The sequence below is a fragment of the Euphorbia lathyris genome, chromosome 4 (assembly GCF_963576675.1).
Source record: "Euphorbia lathyris chromosome 4, ddEupLath1.1, whole genome shotgun sequence".
Taxonomy (NCBI): Eukaryota; Viridiplantae; Streptophyta; class Magnoliopsida; order Malpighiales; family Euphorbiaceae; genus Euphorbia; species Euphorbia lathyris.
Genome location: NC_088913.1, coordinates 59,588,385 through 59,605,015, shown reverse-complemented (window position 1 = coordinate 59,605,015; position 16,631 = coordinate 59,588,385). Strand labels below are relative to the sequence as shown.

The 16,631-nt window shown below is 34.3% G+C and overlaps 1 protein-coding gene across 1 annotated transcript; it reads right to left on the bottom strand.

The window, feature by feature from the left end:
* Positions 1–6,350: 6,350 nt before the first annotated feature.
* On the bottom strand, positions 6,351–9,311 carry LOC136225486 (uncharacterized). The gene is made up of 3 exons (XM_066013532.1): positions 9,126–9,311; positions 7,150–7,668; positions 6,351–6,999 (listed from the first exon to the last, which is right to left on the bottom strand). Exons 1-2 carry the CDS (start codon positions 9,217–9,219, stop codon positions 7,160–7,162), a joined length of 603 nt encoding a protein of 200 aa, XP_065869604.1. The 5' UTR covers positions 9,220–9,311; the 3' UTR covers positions 6,351–6,999; positions 7,150–7,159.
* Positions 9,312–16,631: the final 7,320 nt, after the last annotated feature.

The window sequence follows — 16,631 nt, the reverse complement described above, 5'->3', positions numbered from 1 at the left end:
CTGATTAAGCGATCGAAGGGAAGATAAAGAATTTTGGATGGAAGGTCGATCTGAATCAAAAATAGCAACGTTCCTAGCTTTCCAAATGAGCCAAATATAGTTCGAAATGGCCGAGCTCCAGAGCTTGGAAACCTGTCCGCCGAAGAAACGGGAGATAAGCCTGTCAAAAAAGAGGTCAAAATTAGAAAGAGGGAGCATTTCCTCTTCAAAGATATAGCCGATCTCTCGCCAAAGAGACGTAGCAAACGAGCACTCGAGAAAGACATGAGCAGCAGATTCACCAGCAGCCAAACACAGTTCACGGTGCGAAGCTAGCGCCATCCCTCTATGCTGAATAGCATCTTCAGTTGGGATGCGATTAAGGATAAGCCGCCAATAAATTGTCGAGCGAGAGGGCGGAATGTGGCTTCCCCAAATAAAACGGTGCCAGAAAATAGGAGCAGAGGAATACACAAGTTCAGAATAAAATTGCTTCATAGTAAAGGATCCTTTTTAATCCAGCTTCCAAATACAGAAGTCATCCACATCCAAACCTCTCTGAACAGCAAAGATAGAGTTTCTAAGGTCGACTGGCAAGTGATCAAGGTTGCACCAAAAGTCCCCATTTCTGAAATCACATACACGTTCGTAGAGGCGACGCTGCTTCGGGGCAGGGATAAGCATCCGGTCCGCAATGGTAGGAGAAATCCAATTATCCGTCCAAAAATTGAGATGCGAAGATTCCCCAATCCATTATAGAGTCTGTTGCTGAATGATTCCATAGACGAACTTGCAAGAATTCCAAATGGAGGATGGTGAAATATAATTCTTGGGGAGGCCGGATATAGAAAAAAATCGAGATTTCAACAAATCCACAGCAAAACCAGAACCTTGGATCAAATTTTACCAATAAGTGCACGATTAAAAAGACCAAAGTCTTTAATACCAAGACCCCCCGACTCGATGCTCCTGCAACAGGTCCTCCAAGGCACCGTTATAAGTTTTCTTTTATCAACATTACCCGTCCAGAGGAAATTCCTCACAGCACGGTTTAATTTCTTCAGAAGCCCAATCGGCCATTTATAAATCAAGAAAGAGTGCACAAAAGAACCAGAAACAGCCGTTTTTATCAAAGTTAACTGGCCTGTGAAAGAAAGAGATGTACCTTTCCAGTGGCTGAACTACGATAGGAATTTATCCATCATAGAATTTAGGTACCTAGCACGGGGCGCACCTTTAAACAAAGGAACCCCAAGATAATTGAAGGGAAGACAATTCATACGGATGCCCAAACAGCTGACAAGACAGGATGCCCTCACCCGAGAGACATGCTGACCAAAATACACAGAAGATTTATTCCAGCTGACCTTTTGACCCGAAATATTCCCATAAAACCGGAAGAAATCCCTCAGGGTTTTGACGTTGCGCATAGTTGCTTTAGCAAAAACTAACATGTCATCAGCATATAGGAGGTGAGAAGGAAAATTCTAACCACCAGAGTAGTACATAGGCGTAAAATAGCCATCCAATTCAATTTTCGACAGCCAGCGCGATAAGAAGTCCTCCGCAATGCTAAAGAGAATCGGGGAGATGGGGTCCCCTTGGCGAACACCATGAGAACAACCAAAATAACCTTTTGCCACTCCACCAATTAAGACTGAGATTTTAGAAGATGCAAGGATGTTTAAAATCCAGTCACGAAAAGTTAGGGAAAAGCCAAAAGCCTCCATAACCTCTAGAAGAAAACCCTAATCAACGTATCAAACGCTTTCTTGATATCAATTTTGATGGCCATATTACCTCCAAACCCCCTTCTGTCAAGCAGATTGATACCTTCCAAAGAAATGGCTATACTGTGGTGAGCGCTTCTACCTTTTATAAACCCGAACTGGTTATAAGAGACAATTATGCTAGCGATTGATGCAAGCCTGTCGGCCAGAATCTTAGTGATTATTTTAAAGCAGAAGTTGCTCATAATAATAGGTCTGAAGTTTTCAATTTTGTCAGCCCCGATGAATTTTGGAATTAAGGCCATCAAGTTGGAGTTAAGCCCGGGGAAAACGTAACCATTTTCAAAGAAACTATGCACCATGTTGCAGACATCTTGCCCCACCACATTCCAGAAATTCTGATAGAACAACCCCCCAAAGCCATTGGAACCAGGAGCGTTGTCCGCATCCATGAGGAAAACCGTGCGACGGATTTCATCAGAAGAGGGTTTGTCAGTTAAAGAGGAGTTATCCTCGTTGGTGACCAAGGTAGGGATAACCGAAGCAACCTCAGATAAATCAGCGCGACCCCCTCACTTCTAAATAGAGAAGAAAAATAACTGACGACGTGATTTTCAATTTGGACAAGATCAGAAGACGGTTCATCCCCCTCAATAATCAACGAATTAATCCCAGACTGAGTCTTACGGATCTGCGCAGCTCGATGGAAAAACTGAGTGTTGCGATCCCTAGTCTCCAGCCATTTCGCACGGCTTTTTTCTTTACCCAACAGTTCTTGCTGAAGTAAATGAAGGTCAAGCTCTTTTTTAGCCTCCGTTTCGCTGTCAATCACATCATCAGAGCAACCTTCAGTTTCAATTAGTGATTGGATGTCGTTGAGCCTACCTTCAGCAAGCCTAATATTATTATCGACGTGACCAAAAACAGCTTTATTCCATTCTCAGAGAACTGGATGGAGAGAACGAAGCTTGTGATATAAGAGTTGCGCCGGGGGCAGCGAAATGGAAGAAGATTCCTAGTGCCTAGCAATTACATCTTTGAGAGAGGCATGAGTCAGCCACATAGCATGAAATCTGAACCTAGCGACATGGGGAATACCAGAAGAGCATTTTAATAACATCGGGCAATGATCCGATCGATAACGAGCCAAAGCAATGCAAGAGAGCGAATCCCAAGACTCAAGAAAACCCCCTGAAACCAACGCCCGGTGAAGACAGCACTCAACATGAGCGGAGCCCCGATGACCATTTGTCCAAATGTATATAAAATTATCTCTTTATCTTATAATAAGGACGTTGTTATTTACCGCCCCCAAATTACTAGTTACCACCCATAGTGGACAATTTTACATTTTTCATAATTTTTTGTCAAAACCGAAAATATATATTTTTTGAGAGAATTTTTTAAGTTTACCCTAAGCGGGCAAAATATCTGGCTGGCCTATGCCAGGTACGCAAAATTTCCGCCTGACCATGGGCCAGGCAGATATTTTGCCCGCCTAGGGTAAAAAAAATTTGGGTCAAATACATGAATATCATAATTAAGTACAAAATTACAACTAAGTCATATCACCAAACTTAATTCTTAATATGTCATTATTCTCTATATATTATGATTTTACAACATAGTTTAAAAATTCTAGACTCCAATTCATAAATTATAAACCCTAGAAAATATATTTTAGACTTCTAATTTATAAATTCTAATCCTAAAAATATATTACAAGTACTGATTTTACTAGTTTGACATAATCCAAAATTATAACTTGACATAGTTGTAAATAGTTGTTACAAAATGAATTTCTGTGTAATTTTCCCAAAAAATTTTGACCCCAAAATGTAAAATCGGCCACTTTTTTGTGACGAAAAATGTAAAATCATCCAATTTTTGTGACGAAAAACTTAAAATCGTCACAAAAAACTATGTATTATTTTCATGATTTCTTTGATAAAAAAAACATAAATTTTAATGTTTCCAACTCGTAATCATCCATTTCCGGGATTCTCGGGTTGTCATGCATCAATTATTTTTATAATTTCAATTATTGTTGTTCGGGTTTGTGATTTTGGAAAGAAAATTTTCAGTTTTTGATCAAAATTATGAAAAGAGCAAAAAAATCCAAATGGAAACCGTGAAATAAAATGGGAGCGGTATTTAACAATCCACTTTAATAAACAAGCTTGCAAACCCAAACCCCAAAAAGTTATACCTATAGAATGCCAATTAAACATTTGCAATTACATGCCTCTTACCACATCTATATATAATATAAAACAGTAACGATGTAGATGAGGTGTCACTTCCTCATTTTTTACTGATAAAAAATATAATATAATATATAATATATTAATTTTAGTTATATTATTATATTTATTTATAAAAAGATTATTTTACCCGTACTATATCTAAGAGTTCTACAGAATTGAAATTAATCCCTAAAATCTCTCTAATTCTCTGCATATCTATATATATATATATAATATAAAACAGTAACAATGGAACTGAGGTGTCACTTCCTCCTTTTTTACTGATAAAATATATATAGAAATTTTAATTATATTATTATATTTATCAATAAAAAGATTATTTTATCCGTACTATATCTAATTGTTCTACATAATTTAAATTAATCTCTAAAATCTCTCTAATTCTCTTCACATCTATATCTAAAAGTTCTACAAAATCTAAATTAATCCCTAAAATCTCTTTAATTCTCCGCATATATATATTCTATATATAATATAAAACAGTAACAATGGAAATGAGGTGTCACTTCTTCCTTTTTTACTGATAACAAAAATAACATAATATATAATATATTAATTTTAGTTATATTATTATATTTATTTATGAAAAGATTATTTTATTCGTACTATATCTAAGAGTTCTACAGAATTGAAATTAATCCCTAAAATCTCTCTAATTCTCTGCATATGTATATCTAAGAGTTCTACATAATTTAAATTAATCCCTAAAATCTCTCTAATTCTCTACATATCTATCTATATATAATATAAAACAGTAACGATGGAACTGCGGTGTCACTTTCTCTTTTTTTACTGATAATATATATATATATATATATATATATATATATATATAGATATATAATATATTAATTTTAATTATATTATTATATTTATCTATAAAAAGATTATTTTATCCGTACTATATCTAAGAGTTCTACAGAATTTAAATTTATCCCTAAAATCTCTCTAATTCTCTATATATCTATATTTAAAAGTTCTACAGAATCTAAATTAATCCCTGAAATCTCTCTAATTCTCTGCATATCTATCTATCTATATATAATATAAAATAGTAATGATGGAGCTGAGGTGTCACTTCCTTCTTTTTTAGTGATAAAAAATATAATATAATATATAATATATTAATTTTGATTATATTATTATATTTATCTATAAAAATATTATTTTATCGTACTATATTTAAGAGTTCTACAGAATTTAAATTAATCCCTAAAATCTCTCTAATTTTCTGCATATCTATATATAATATAAAACAGTAATGATGGAGCTGAGTTGTCACTTTCTCATTTTTTTAGTGATAAAAAATATAATATATAATATAATATATTAATTTTAATTATATTATTATATTTATCTATAAAAAGATTATTTTATTCATATTCTATCTAAGAGTTCTACGAAATTTAAATTAATTCCTAAAATCTCTCTAATTCTCTGCATATCTATATATAATATAAAACAGTAAAGATGGAGCTGATGTGTCATTTCCTCATTTTCTACTGATAAAAAAAATATAATATAATATATAATATAATATATTAATTTTAATTATATTATTATATTTATCTATAAAAAGATTATTTTATCTGTACTATATCTAAGAGTTCTACAAAATTTAAATTAATCCCTAAAATCTCTCTAATTCTCTGCATATCTATATATAATATAAAACAGTAACGATGGAGTTGATGTGTCACTTCCTCCTTTTTTATTGATAAAGAATATAATATAATATATTAATTTTAATTATATTATTATATTTATCTATAAAAAGATTATTTTATATATACTATATCTAAACGTCCTACATAATTTGAATTAATCTATAAAATCTCTCTAATTCTCTGCATATCTATATATAATATAAAACAGTAACGATGGAGCTAAGGTGTCACTTGCTCATTTTTTACTGATAAAAAATATAATATAATATTTAATATATTAATTTTTCCTACAAAAAAATATAATATATTAATTTTAATTATATTATTATATTTATCTATAAAAAGATTATTTAAAGTAAATGTAAAAATAAAATAATAATATTTAATTTATATAGTACCTTTGTATCATTAATTGTAATTATTATTTTATATTTTTGTTAATATTTATATGTTAAGATGAATCCGTGCATCGCACAGGCCAAAAACTAGTTTTGTTTTAAGGAAGCACGGTTGCAAAACAAAGTTCTTAAATTTAAAATTTTATTATGAATTATGTACTAATTAATTTAATATCTATTTTATGCATTTTATGATTAAGATTATTTTTTATATTTTAAAAAAGTTAATTATGTGTTCTAAAAGAAAATGTTAATTATGTCATATATATATATATAATATATTCTTGTGTCGCTGGGACTTGCGCATAACTATTTTTATTAGAGACATATAATGACTCTCTCTCTCTCTCTCTCTCATTCCATTTATTCTCGAGATAAAATGCAAAAATACCTTTAACATTAACAATTTTACCCATAACATTAAAAATGGTGCATTTTTACCTCTAACATTAATAATCAAGAGCAATTTTTTCTCTAACATTGATAAATTGAATCAATTTGAAAAATAATTTATCAAATTTTATTCTCAGTGACGTATCTTATCATCTACACTTCACATTTACCTCATTTTAACACTTATTAGTAACAGATCACACGGACATAAAAAAATATTTTTAAAAAATTAAATTTATTATACTATATATTTTACGAGTTCGATAAAAAAATTTAAATACTTCGTCAAATTTAAAAATGTTAATCTCTAAAATTACTAAATCATACAAAATGTGAAAATATCTATGTTTGATAATGCCTAAAGTTGATCCAACTTGGTAATACTCATCATTTTAAACGTTAGACGTAAAATTGCATCATTTAGACGTTAGGGGTAAAATTACTTCTAACGGTCAACTTTCTTATCCCTGTATCTCTCTATATCATAACCACTTGCTAACTTTATCATTGAGTGCACAAAGGAGCTACCCCAGTGACCGGAACAGTACCCAATCACCTGCAATTTCTGAATTAGAAACCAAGGAATGATAATCAGAATATTAGGTAACAGAAAATCTGCATGCAATTTCTGAAAAAGCAGATGAACTACAATTAGCTCAACAAAATTTAGATAAAGCTTTCTCACTAGCTATTCATTCCCAGAAACACTGTTTACCTTGAAAATGCTACTCTTTCAAGATACTGCTTCCTGCTAAATCTTCAAGCGTTAAACTGAGCGTAGCTTCAGAACCTTTTTTCACATCCTCCCCACGAGCAGCCAGGAAATCCTCAATGCTTCCTGGTGCTCCAAACCATCCAAGGCGATCTGCCATTAGATGTAAATTATTACAGCCATCACAACGTACAACCACCACACCTTTTTCGTATGATTCACGACAAGTTGTCTTAACAGATCTTGTCTCACAGACCTTGCAAGTAAAGATCATTGCAAGATCATGCCTTGGTGATATTTTCAAGCTGGATGTAGCAGAGTGCTTCACACCAGAATCCTCGCTACAGCTTATTTGAGAAGGAACATTAGCTGAGTCGCAACCATGCTTCAGATTGTCGGTTTCATGATCTTCTGATTCCTCAGTAGGTTGACCAGCTGCACTTGTTTGTGTCTGAAACCTTCTATAAAAATCACTCCTAGTGAAGATTGTACTTGCACAAGGAAAAAGTTGTTGGGTGGATTCTGAAAGAGAACTTTATTCATCAGAAAATGATGTCTTAGTTAGAAGGAGGGCTCAAGAAAAACTTAATCCAAAAGTTTTAGCGGTTAAATAGATTCCAAGGACAGTTTTATTATCTCAAACAACACCCCACCATGCAAATATACCTTGGACTTAAAGCATGTACAAACACAGGTTCACTCTACCTTGTACTAGGAATTTAATCAATCAAAAGGCATTAATACCATATCAAAGAACCATTCAACCTAAAAGCACTGATAGATAATGTTCCTAGGAATAAATTTTGCTATCTCCAACCAGAACTAACTGCTCAAAATATCACAGGAAGTGCTAACAAACTACCAGTGAAAAAAGGTAGATGCTTTCTCCTGTAACATCCAGAGATAGAGAGGATTGAATACACTAAATTTACTGTAACTTTTCCTCTGTACGTTCACGCTTGCGAACATGCTCACAAAATATATTTGGGGGCCAGAACCTATCATCTTTGGCTCCATCCCACACATCAATAGCATGAAGAGTCTAAGTTTTTCTTTTTCCTATTTTTATCTTTTAGAATCTCTCATAAGTATTCAGAGCTTTTCCACTTTTATATTGTTATTCTTATCAGCTATGAGATAGACATTGTTCGTTCACTGCTTATAGCTCATCCCAGAGAAATGGATTACTACAAATGAAAATAAATTAAGACTTCGATGACATGATTTAGCAGTATGTGGCATAAATTAGATTTCTTTTGGCAAGATTACAACTTATTCTCTCAAATCATTACATAATGAAATCTGCAGAAGCACCATCTAGGATGCAAAGTAGAGCCCAGGTCTCTGTCTATTATCTCTAGGTTCCGACCCCAAAAAATTAAATCCAAACATTAATAATAATCATCAGTTATACAATTACCGCTTGTTTGGAAACTTATGTTCAGACTGATTATAAAGGAATTCAATTCAATTTTATTTTCAAAGGAACAAAAAGCAAAGAATTCAGTTACTTACTCTTTTCAGGAAACAAGCTAATTTGAGAAAAGTAGCAAATTATAGAAGAATTCAATCGAATTCATCTATTTTGAATGAATTGTTCATAACAATTTCTTTGGTGTTTAATCTTTTCCGAATTTGATCATCTAATATGCATGAAAATGTTCTCAATCGTCATTTCGTTTACCAAATTGGACCATAACCATCAAACAATTAAAGCGGAAGCCCTGCAATACCTCTCCAAAAAGAAGAAGCAAAACAAAACAAAATCTCTTTAAACTTATCATCCAAACGCGTCACAACAAGAGATTCTAATCTTATATCGTTATGAACCTAAAAAACTCAAAACTGAACTGAATCTACAAAGAGCCTAACCCCTTTTTCACTTGTAAAAAATCAAAAGCAACAACAAATCTAGAGAATTGTGACCTAATCAAAAATATTTAAACAAAAATGCAGCAAAGTAGGAAGATTGAAGTGACCTTTATTAACAGGAGAGAAATAAGGTTGTTGATTATGATTTGCGAGGACAGAGAGTAGGCGCCTCATCTGCAAAATGTTTCTAGCTGCCGCCATTGAGTGCTTGCTGCCCAAGCTCGCGCACTGCCTGTTTTGAGCAAATTAGAGACACAGGAGCGAACATATATGTGAACTTGGTCAACAAATACGACGATGGAATACATACACCTATTTTGTTTAAAGATAAAGTAATTGTAGTATCATATATTTGTAGCTGGGGTCAGCACAACCAAACCAAATAAAAAAACCGAATCAAACCGTATGAAATTGTAAGCCGGTTTAGTTTGATTCTTGTTTTTCAAGCATTTTGGTTTCTGATTTGGTTTGGTTTAAAACCGAACAAAATCACCAAATTTATATTTAATTTTTAGAAAAAATTATAAAATTGGATCAAATGAGAGACTCATTTACATGTTTAACTCATTTACTCAACCTACTACGTATCTAGACTATTTTTGTGTGACTTTCCCAAAATACCATTAACCTTTCATCTTTTCCCTTCCCATTTCTCTTCCTTGACTCACAGTTTCTCTTCTCTAAGAGATTCCCAGTCCGTTGATCTTCCTCATTTACTTTATATTGCGAAATCTGCACTATTTCTCTTCATCACCATGTCTTTCTCTTCTTCATCTCTTGATTCATCATCTTCCTATTGCTAGAAAATTAAATCATGGTTCTTCATCTTCCTATTTTTGCTTGTCTCTCTTGGTTTCTTTCTTCTTGTGCAGATAGAAGAAATCATTATTCTACGTTATTTTCATCGTTTTTCTGCGTTTATTATATGGTTATTGACGATTTTAATGGTAAAAGGCGAAAAAATGTAAGTATCAACTATTTTCTCTTTGCTTTTTTTTTTCCAGAAAATCACTTCGCGTAATCTGGTTTCGTGAAGGTCTGCGAGGAGAAAGAGCCTGAAACAGACGATTTACTTCGCAAAACGGATTACGCGAAGTCTGCGAAGGGAAGTGTTCATGATTTTTACCTTCGCAGACTTCGCAAAATCCTCTTTTCGCGAAGTAAAAGCGTCTTCTATCTTACACATTTCTCTTCGCAGACTTCGTAAAATCCTTTTTCGCGAAGCCAAATTGTCATTTTTCTTCTTAACACGATTAAATTTTTCTATAACATCCCTTTCAAAAAGGCGATGTACTGGGATGCAGAGGAAATTTTTTCTTGGATTCTCTTCTGATACAGTGAGAAATTTCCATCAAGATTGGTCATATTGACTTTGAAATGATTTTAATGTTGTTATTATGGTAATCTTATTGTAAATTTTGATAATGTTATGATTTTAATGTTAGAATCTCTTGTTGTTATGCCTTTTTTGTTATATACTACTTCGCAGATTTCGCAATATGCAAAGTCTGTGAAGATAATACTCTACTGAACCAAACATTATCTTCGCAGACTTCGCATATTGCAAAATCTGCGAAGTCTGGCAGGAGGAAGAAAGAAGAAAGGCTAAAAAATTTATAAGTGTTATATATATATATTAAGGGTATTTTAGAAAAATCACATAAAAATAGTCTAAATATATAGTAGGTTGAGTAATTAGTTAAATATGTAAATAAGTCTCCCATTTGACCAAATTTTATAATTTTTCCTAATTTTTATGGTTTTAACTTCTTACATGGACTTCCACCCTTTCCTAAGTTGGGTTAAATAGTAACATTACACACCTCTCTTGTCTTGCTTCTCTTTTCTTCTATTTTAAGCCTTTATTTATTCACTATGATACCTTTGTGGAATTATTTATTTTATTTGTATGGAAACATCAAAAAATCTTATTAACCGCTAACAAATTGATACAGTGATTAAAGGACAACTCATACATTTAGGTCCAATTGGTCCACAGCAAGCTGGAAGATTGAGCTGAGATTTACATAATCTTATTTTTACATTTAAAGACATTGGCCTAACAATTTGATCCTTACAAAAAATACCATTATCAAAAGCAATTTCATTCCTAGTCAACCACACCCAATACACAGTTGCTGCAAAAGCAACTCTTCTAATAGGAGATTTAAGAGATTTTTCAGAAGCCTTCCTTGACAACCAACTTATAAGCCTTCTTCATGGTAGATTATTTGGTATATCACACTTACTACTAATCTCAATCCAGACACCCCACTAATCTCAATCTTAAAAAGAATTTTTTTTTGATATTGTGGAATTATTATTATTACATGAATTTACTAAAAAAAAATTAAATTGGTACTACTTTATTTAAATAAAACAAAATTAAATAAATAATAATCCTAACAAAATGAATAAAGCTTGCATTATCCAACACCAAGCTATGTAAAATCAAACAAACTAAGTTTGACAATAACAACAAGTCCAACAACTAACATTCAACAACTATAATAAAGCCTTAGTTCCGAAATGATTTAGGATCGGTTAATATAAACGGTCATATGAAACCATAAAATCAAGTAGTATCAGCGATATAAATTCTCTCATTCCACTCCGCTCTATCCACTACCATATTTTCCTCATCACATTCTTCCAAATTTGCTTAGATCTTCTCCTACCACTAACATTATTAATTAAAAAAATTCAACTATATTATTGACATGTTGAATTTTTATCCATAATCATTCACAAAATTAAACAAACAATAATTATAACATATTATATTTTTATTATAAAGTGACAAATAAAATTCACAGAATCCTTATTGAGTTTAGACATGCGTTTCGGTCCAGACCAAACAGAACTAAAATTTAGTTTGGTTCGGATCATAAAAATTAGTCCTATTTAGTTTGTCCTATTTGGTTCGGTTCGATTTTTGGAACAAACCAGACCATGCTTACCCCTATTTGTAGTTACTTCTTTTTATTTTTTCTATCTTCTTATATACGACGGCAGAGCATGAATTGATATATGAGGGTGTTATCTCCTCTTGTTGATCTTCACTACCTGGCTTTATACCAATGGAGGCCATATACGTCCAACATGCCACTAATGGGTTGCCTCGGGCGATGGCCATGCCCTCGCTCGTGGGTATTTGTCAAGCTAAATTCCTGATAGACAAAGCTCCTAGCAAATCGCATAGAAGTGGTCTTCCTATAATCGTGTTGTATGGGAGTGTAGCGTCTACTACGAAGAACTCCGCTTTGCTTCGCCACCTTGGTCCCGCATCACCTATCTCCACTTCTAAACAGATGCTACCAAGCAAGGGGACCGTGTGGCCACTGACCCCCATCAAAGGTGGCATAACTTCGGCCAACTTTCCTCTTTTGATGCTGAGACCCTCAAATATTCTTCAGGTAATGATGTTGATAGAGCTTCTTGTGTCTATAAAGACTCTCCTAATCTTATAGTCATTACTTAGCATCTCGATCACCAACGCATCATCATGCCCCTCATTGGGTCTATTTTTGAGGCTGCTGAAGAAAAAAGTCCGAGTGTTGCTCTTTGATTTTGAAGACGACACTTTCTTCCCGCTTCCCTTTGGTTCGTGAACCTCTTGTAACTACATTTATCACACCATGAGGGGTTCGGCTATCTTGCTTTTTTTTCTTTCTCATTCTTGATATCCTCTCCATATTTTTTTTGAGGAAATAGTCTAGCTTACCACTTTCAGCCATCTTTTATAATTCAATAGCCAGCTGCCTACAATCTTCCGTCTCATATCCTTCGCTCTTGTGAAAGCGAGAATACTTTCTGTTGCTTCGACCCTTTTTGAGTTTAGGTGGATATTCGATTCACATCTTATTATCCTCTACCCAAAAGAGCATCTCCTCCCAGGAGCGTTAAAGGTAAGTTGTGGCTTATCCCTTTGCTCCCAAGGCCTATTAGTGCTTCAGTTTTTCCTGTCTTTATCTCTAAAAGGCTTGTCGTTGCCTGGGACTGATTCTTTTCGAAGCAAAGGATAAGGCTTATGCTCGTCCCACCGAGTATAATTGTGAGCTCTCTTTATAAGATCTTGAAAGTCCCTCGGCCTAGCACTAAAGATGTTTTGCTGAGGTGCACTACTTCGATAATTACTAGCCATGGCATTAATAGCCCCACCAGCACTGAATTCCTTAACCTGAAGTACCAATGCCTGGAACTTCTCAATAAATTGGGCCAACGTTTCCCCTTCAGTTTGTATCGCTCGATTGTTATCTAACATGGTTTCCCCCACTAGAATCGATGTGATGAAGTGATTTACGAACCATTGCGCCATTTGGTTGAAGTTGCAGATCGACTCAGGCAAGACCTGCTCATACCAAAATGCTACAGGTTCTTTTAGCGTTGTAGGGAAGATGCGGCACATGATGATGTCAGTTTACGTGGTCACTTTCATTCTGAAAGTTCTTGGCGTGGGTGACAGGGTCTCCCACTGCACCATGCTAACCAAAGGTCAGAACTCAAAATCCTCGAAGCATTGGCTGTCGTTGGATTTCTTTGGACAAATGTGTGTTTATCTCCGCCAAATCAGAATATCCGTCCTGAGAGTCAGATTTACACAAAGCATTCTTTTTAAGGAGTTCCGGTATATCATCTTTGCTGAGTGGTGTATCGTCTTTTGCCTTCGTCTTTTCAGGTTCTGACTTCCTATGACGATTGCTTAGAGGCTTTGACAGGGAACAATATTTGCTTCGCCTATGGGTTCAGTCTTTTCTTTTTTCCCTAGGGTCTTTTGGCTTCGCATGATCCATTGGTGGGCTTTTTGATCGGGAATATCTTCTCTTGGGAGATAAACTTCTTTATCGGGAATACCTTCTCTTAGGAGACGTGCTTTGGGAATATACCCTAGGGGTCCTGGTGGACTCCTTACCAGATTCTTCCACCTAGACGAGTTTTTCCCACTCGCCCTCTTTCGCTTTTCGTAATTGCTGTCGGAGATCAGCCATCTCCTTTTGCATGGCCACTAGGTTATGGGTGAACCTCCGGGACACCTCTTTCGCTAGAAGTTGGTATTGAGGATCTAATTGGGGCTGGGATTCTGCTCGATAATTGCCTTCCTGATCGTTATTTCGGTGAATCTCTAAATGAACCCGATTGGATTGTGCCATCGCTGAATATTCTGATAAATCATTGACAACTAGACTCCACGCTTACTGCACCAATGATAACTTGTTACTCAATTGGGCTTACGCGTCAAAGCCGCGATAATGGTCTGACGTCGTAGTGAACCTACAAAACAATATGTAGGTCAGACGGGGCCGGAGTCTCACAAACCTCCTCTAGAGCCTAAGTCAATTTATGATTTATGACCGAATAAGAGAGCAAGAATAGGTTTTTGAGATAATAGTTAACGTACCGAACCTTGTGCCAATATCTGTCTATTTATAGTATTTATTTAAGTTTAGAGTTTGTCACCTCTTTAGAAATCCTTACAGCTAGGATTCCTTGTCCCTTAAGAAATCCAAATCCTGGGAGTAATCTTTTGTCTCATAGGATTCTAGAAGATGTAATATGAAACGTAATGAGTAATAAAAATTACGTACATGTAACAAGTCAAAGGCAATATAATAAATTATTTTTCAAATTAATCCAACTTGCCAACGTTAGGGATAAAATTACTCTTGATTGTTAAGGTTAAGGGTAAAAATACTCCTAAATATGAAGAGGGTATTTTTACATGTATTAAAATAAAAATTAAAAGCTTATGACACTAAAATCTAAATCATGAATTTTCCTTTATTATTAGCAATGTATACAAGGACCTTTTTGATAAAGAGATTTTTTTTTTGGGGTAAAATTAAGGTTTGAGCCAATTTAGAGGTTTTGATTAGTCAAATTTCTAATAGAAGTGTTTGGTGAAGAGATGTTTAAAAGAGCTTATTGTGTCCAAATGGGGTTAAATGCATCGTTGGTCACTGAACTTACATGGTTGTCTCAAAATGGTCACTTAACTTCAATTTGTCTCAATAAAAGCACTCAATTTTGAGTTTTGATTTAATTAGGTCATTTCGATAATTTCAGTGGTTAAAATGCATCAGAATGATGTCATGGCTGACGATCGTTAACAGAAATGACTATGATAATTTTCATAGTAAATGTCGTTCTGAACAACTTTATTTTTTTGAATATTTTTATTTTAAGGTCGTTAACGATCGTTAACAGTCATTTTGAAAAGTTAGTTAAAATTGAGTGACCACCAATGTCAAAAAATGTAAAGTTTAATGGCCATACCGAAAAGAAATGAAGTTAAATAACCATAATGTGAAAATGGGTAAAGTTCAGTGACCATGAGTATAATTTACACAAAAAATAAGCTTTTTTCGATTAGTTATTGCTCCATTTTCTTTAATTACTAACCATTAACTTTAAATAAAAGTTTTACCATAAAATTAAATTTTATATAAAATTAAAATTAAATTAAATTAAATTTTACTAAACAGATCTGTAAAATTACCTAATCAAATCATATATTAAAAAAAGATAATCACCTAACAAATATTTGACTAACAGTCGATTAATAGATGTAATAATAATTTAGAAGAAAAAAATGGTCAAAAGATAAAAATACCTACATATATAATATCTCTAGCTACAAGTGCAGAAAAAAAACAAATCAATCAGCAACAATGTCAAAATCACTCTTTCTTCACGCACTCTCTTCCTCCCGGAGCAAACTAAACTTTCAGATCTCATCTTCCTTTTCAATCTCCGTTTCCGAACAACACAGCTGCAAACTATAGATAATCAGCGAGGAGCCATAGAAACTGAGAAATCAGTTGGCACTTCAAATTTATCAGCCCAATTCTTAGAATCCAAATACAATTTCGACACTATAACAGCAACCTGTTCCATATCCGGCCGCTTCTCTGCTTCCTCCTCCACACATCCCAATCCAACCAACACCATCTTCTCCGCCACTTCCACCGGATATGAATCCTTCAATCTCCTATCAACCCACCCCCTCACTCCATTTCCACCTTCCACCATCACTTCTCTTGCCCTTTCAATCAAACTAATTCTCTCAATTCCTCCACTCTTTTCATCAAACACATACCTCAACACCTCCTCCCCTGAAACCAGCTCCAAAATCACCACTCCGAAAGCATACACATCGCATTTCTCCGTCACTAATCCGCTCGATTGAAACTCCGGCGCCATATACCCTCTCGTCCCTTCGATCTTCGTTCCTTTACTGTTCGATCTAGTTAAGCTTTTCATCTCCTGATTTTCGATTTCCCCACACAGCTCCGCCGTCCCGAAATGACAGATTCTCGCATTCAATGTGTCTTGAGTCACTAAAATGCTTGAACTCTTTATATGGTTATGCACAAGCCCCGAATTCGAACCTGTACAATGGTGAATGTATTCAAGTCCATGGGCGATATCTGTAGCAATCTGCATCCGTGATAGCCATGTCGAGAGTACTGTGTAGTTAGGGTTTTGTCGATTTCTTAGACAATTAGCTAAATCAGCCCCCTGAATGTAATCATACACGAGATATATATAATTTCCTGAAATTGCGGCACCTAGGAGCTTGATCAAGCTGCTGTGGTGACTTCTGCAGATGGTGG

Bases quoted from the DNA above. Each gene is read 5' to 3' on its own strand.
- LOC136225486 (XM_066013532.1), bottom strand. From the start codon at position 9,219: ATGGCGGCAGCTAGAAACATTTTGCAGATGAGGCGCCTACTCTCTGTC. The intron at 7,669-9,125 runs GTCACTTCAATC...GTTCTCTTTCAG, and splicing joins TTTCTCTCCTGTTAATAAAG to AATCCACCCAACAACTTTTT.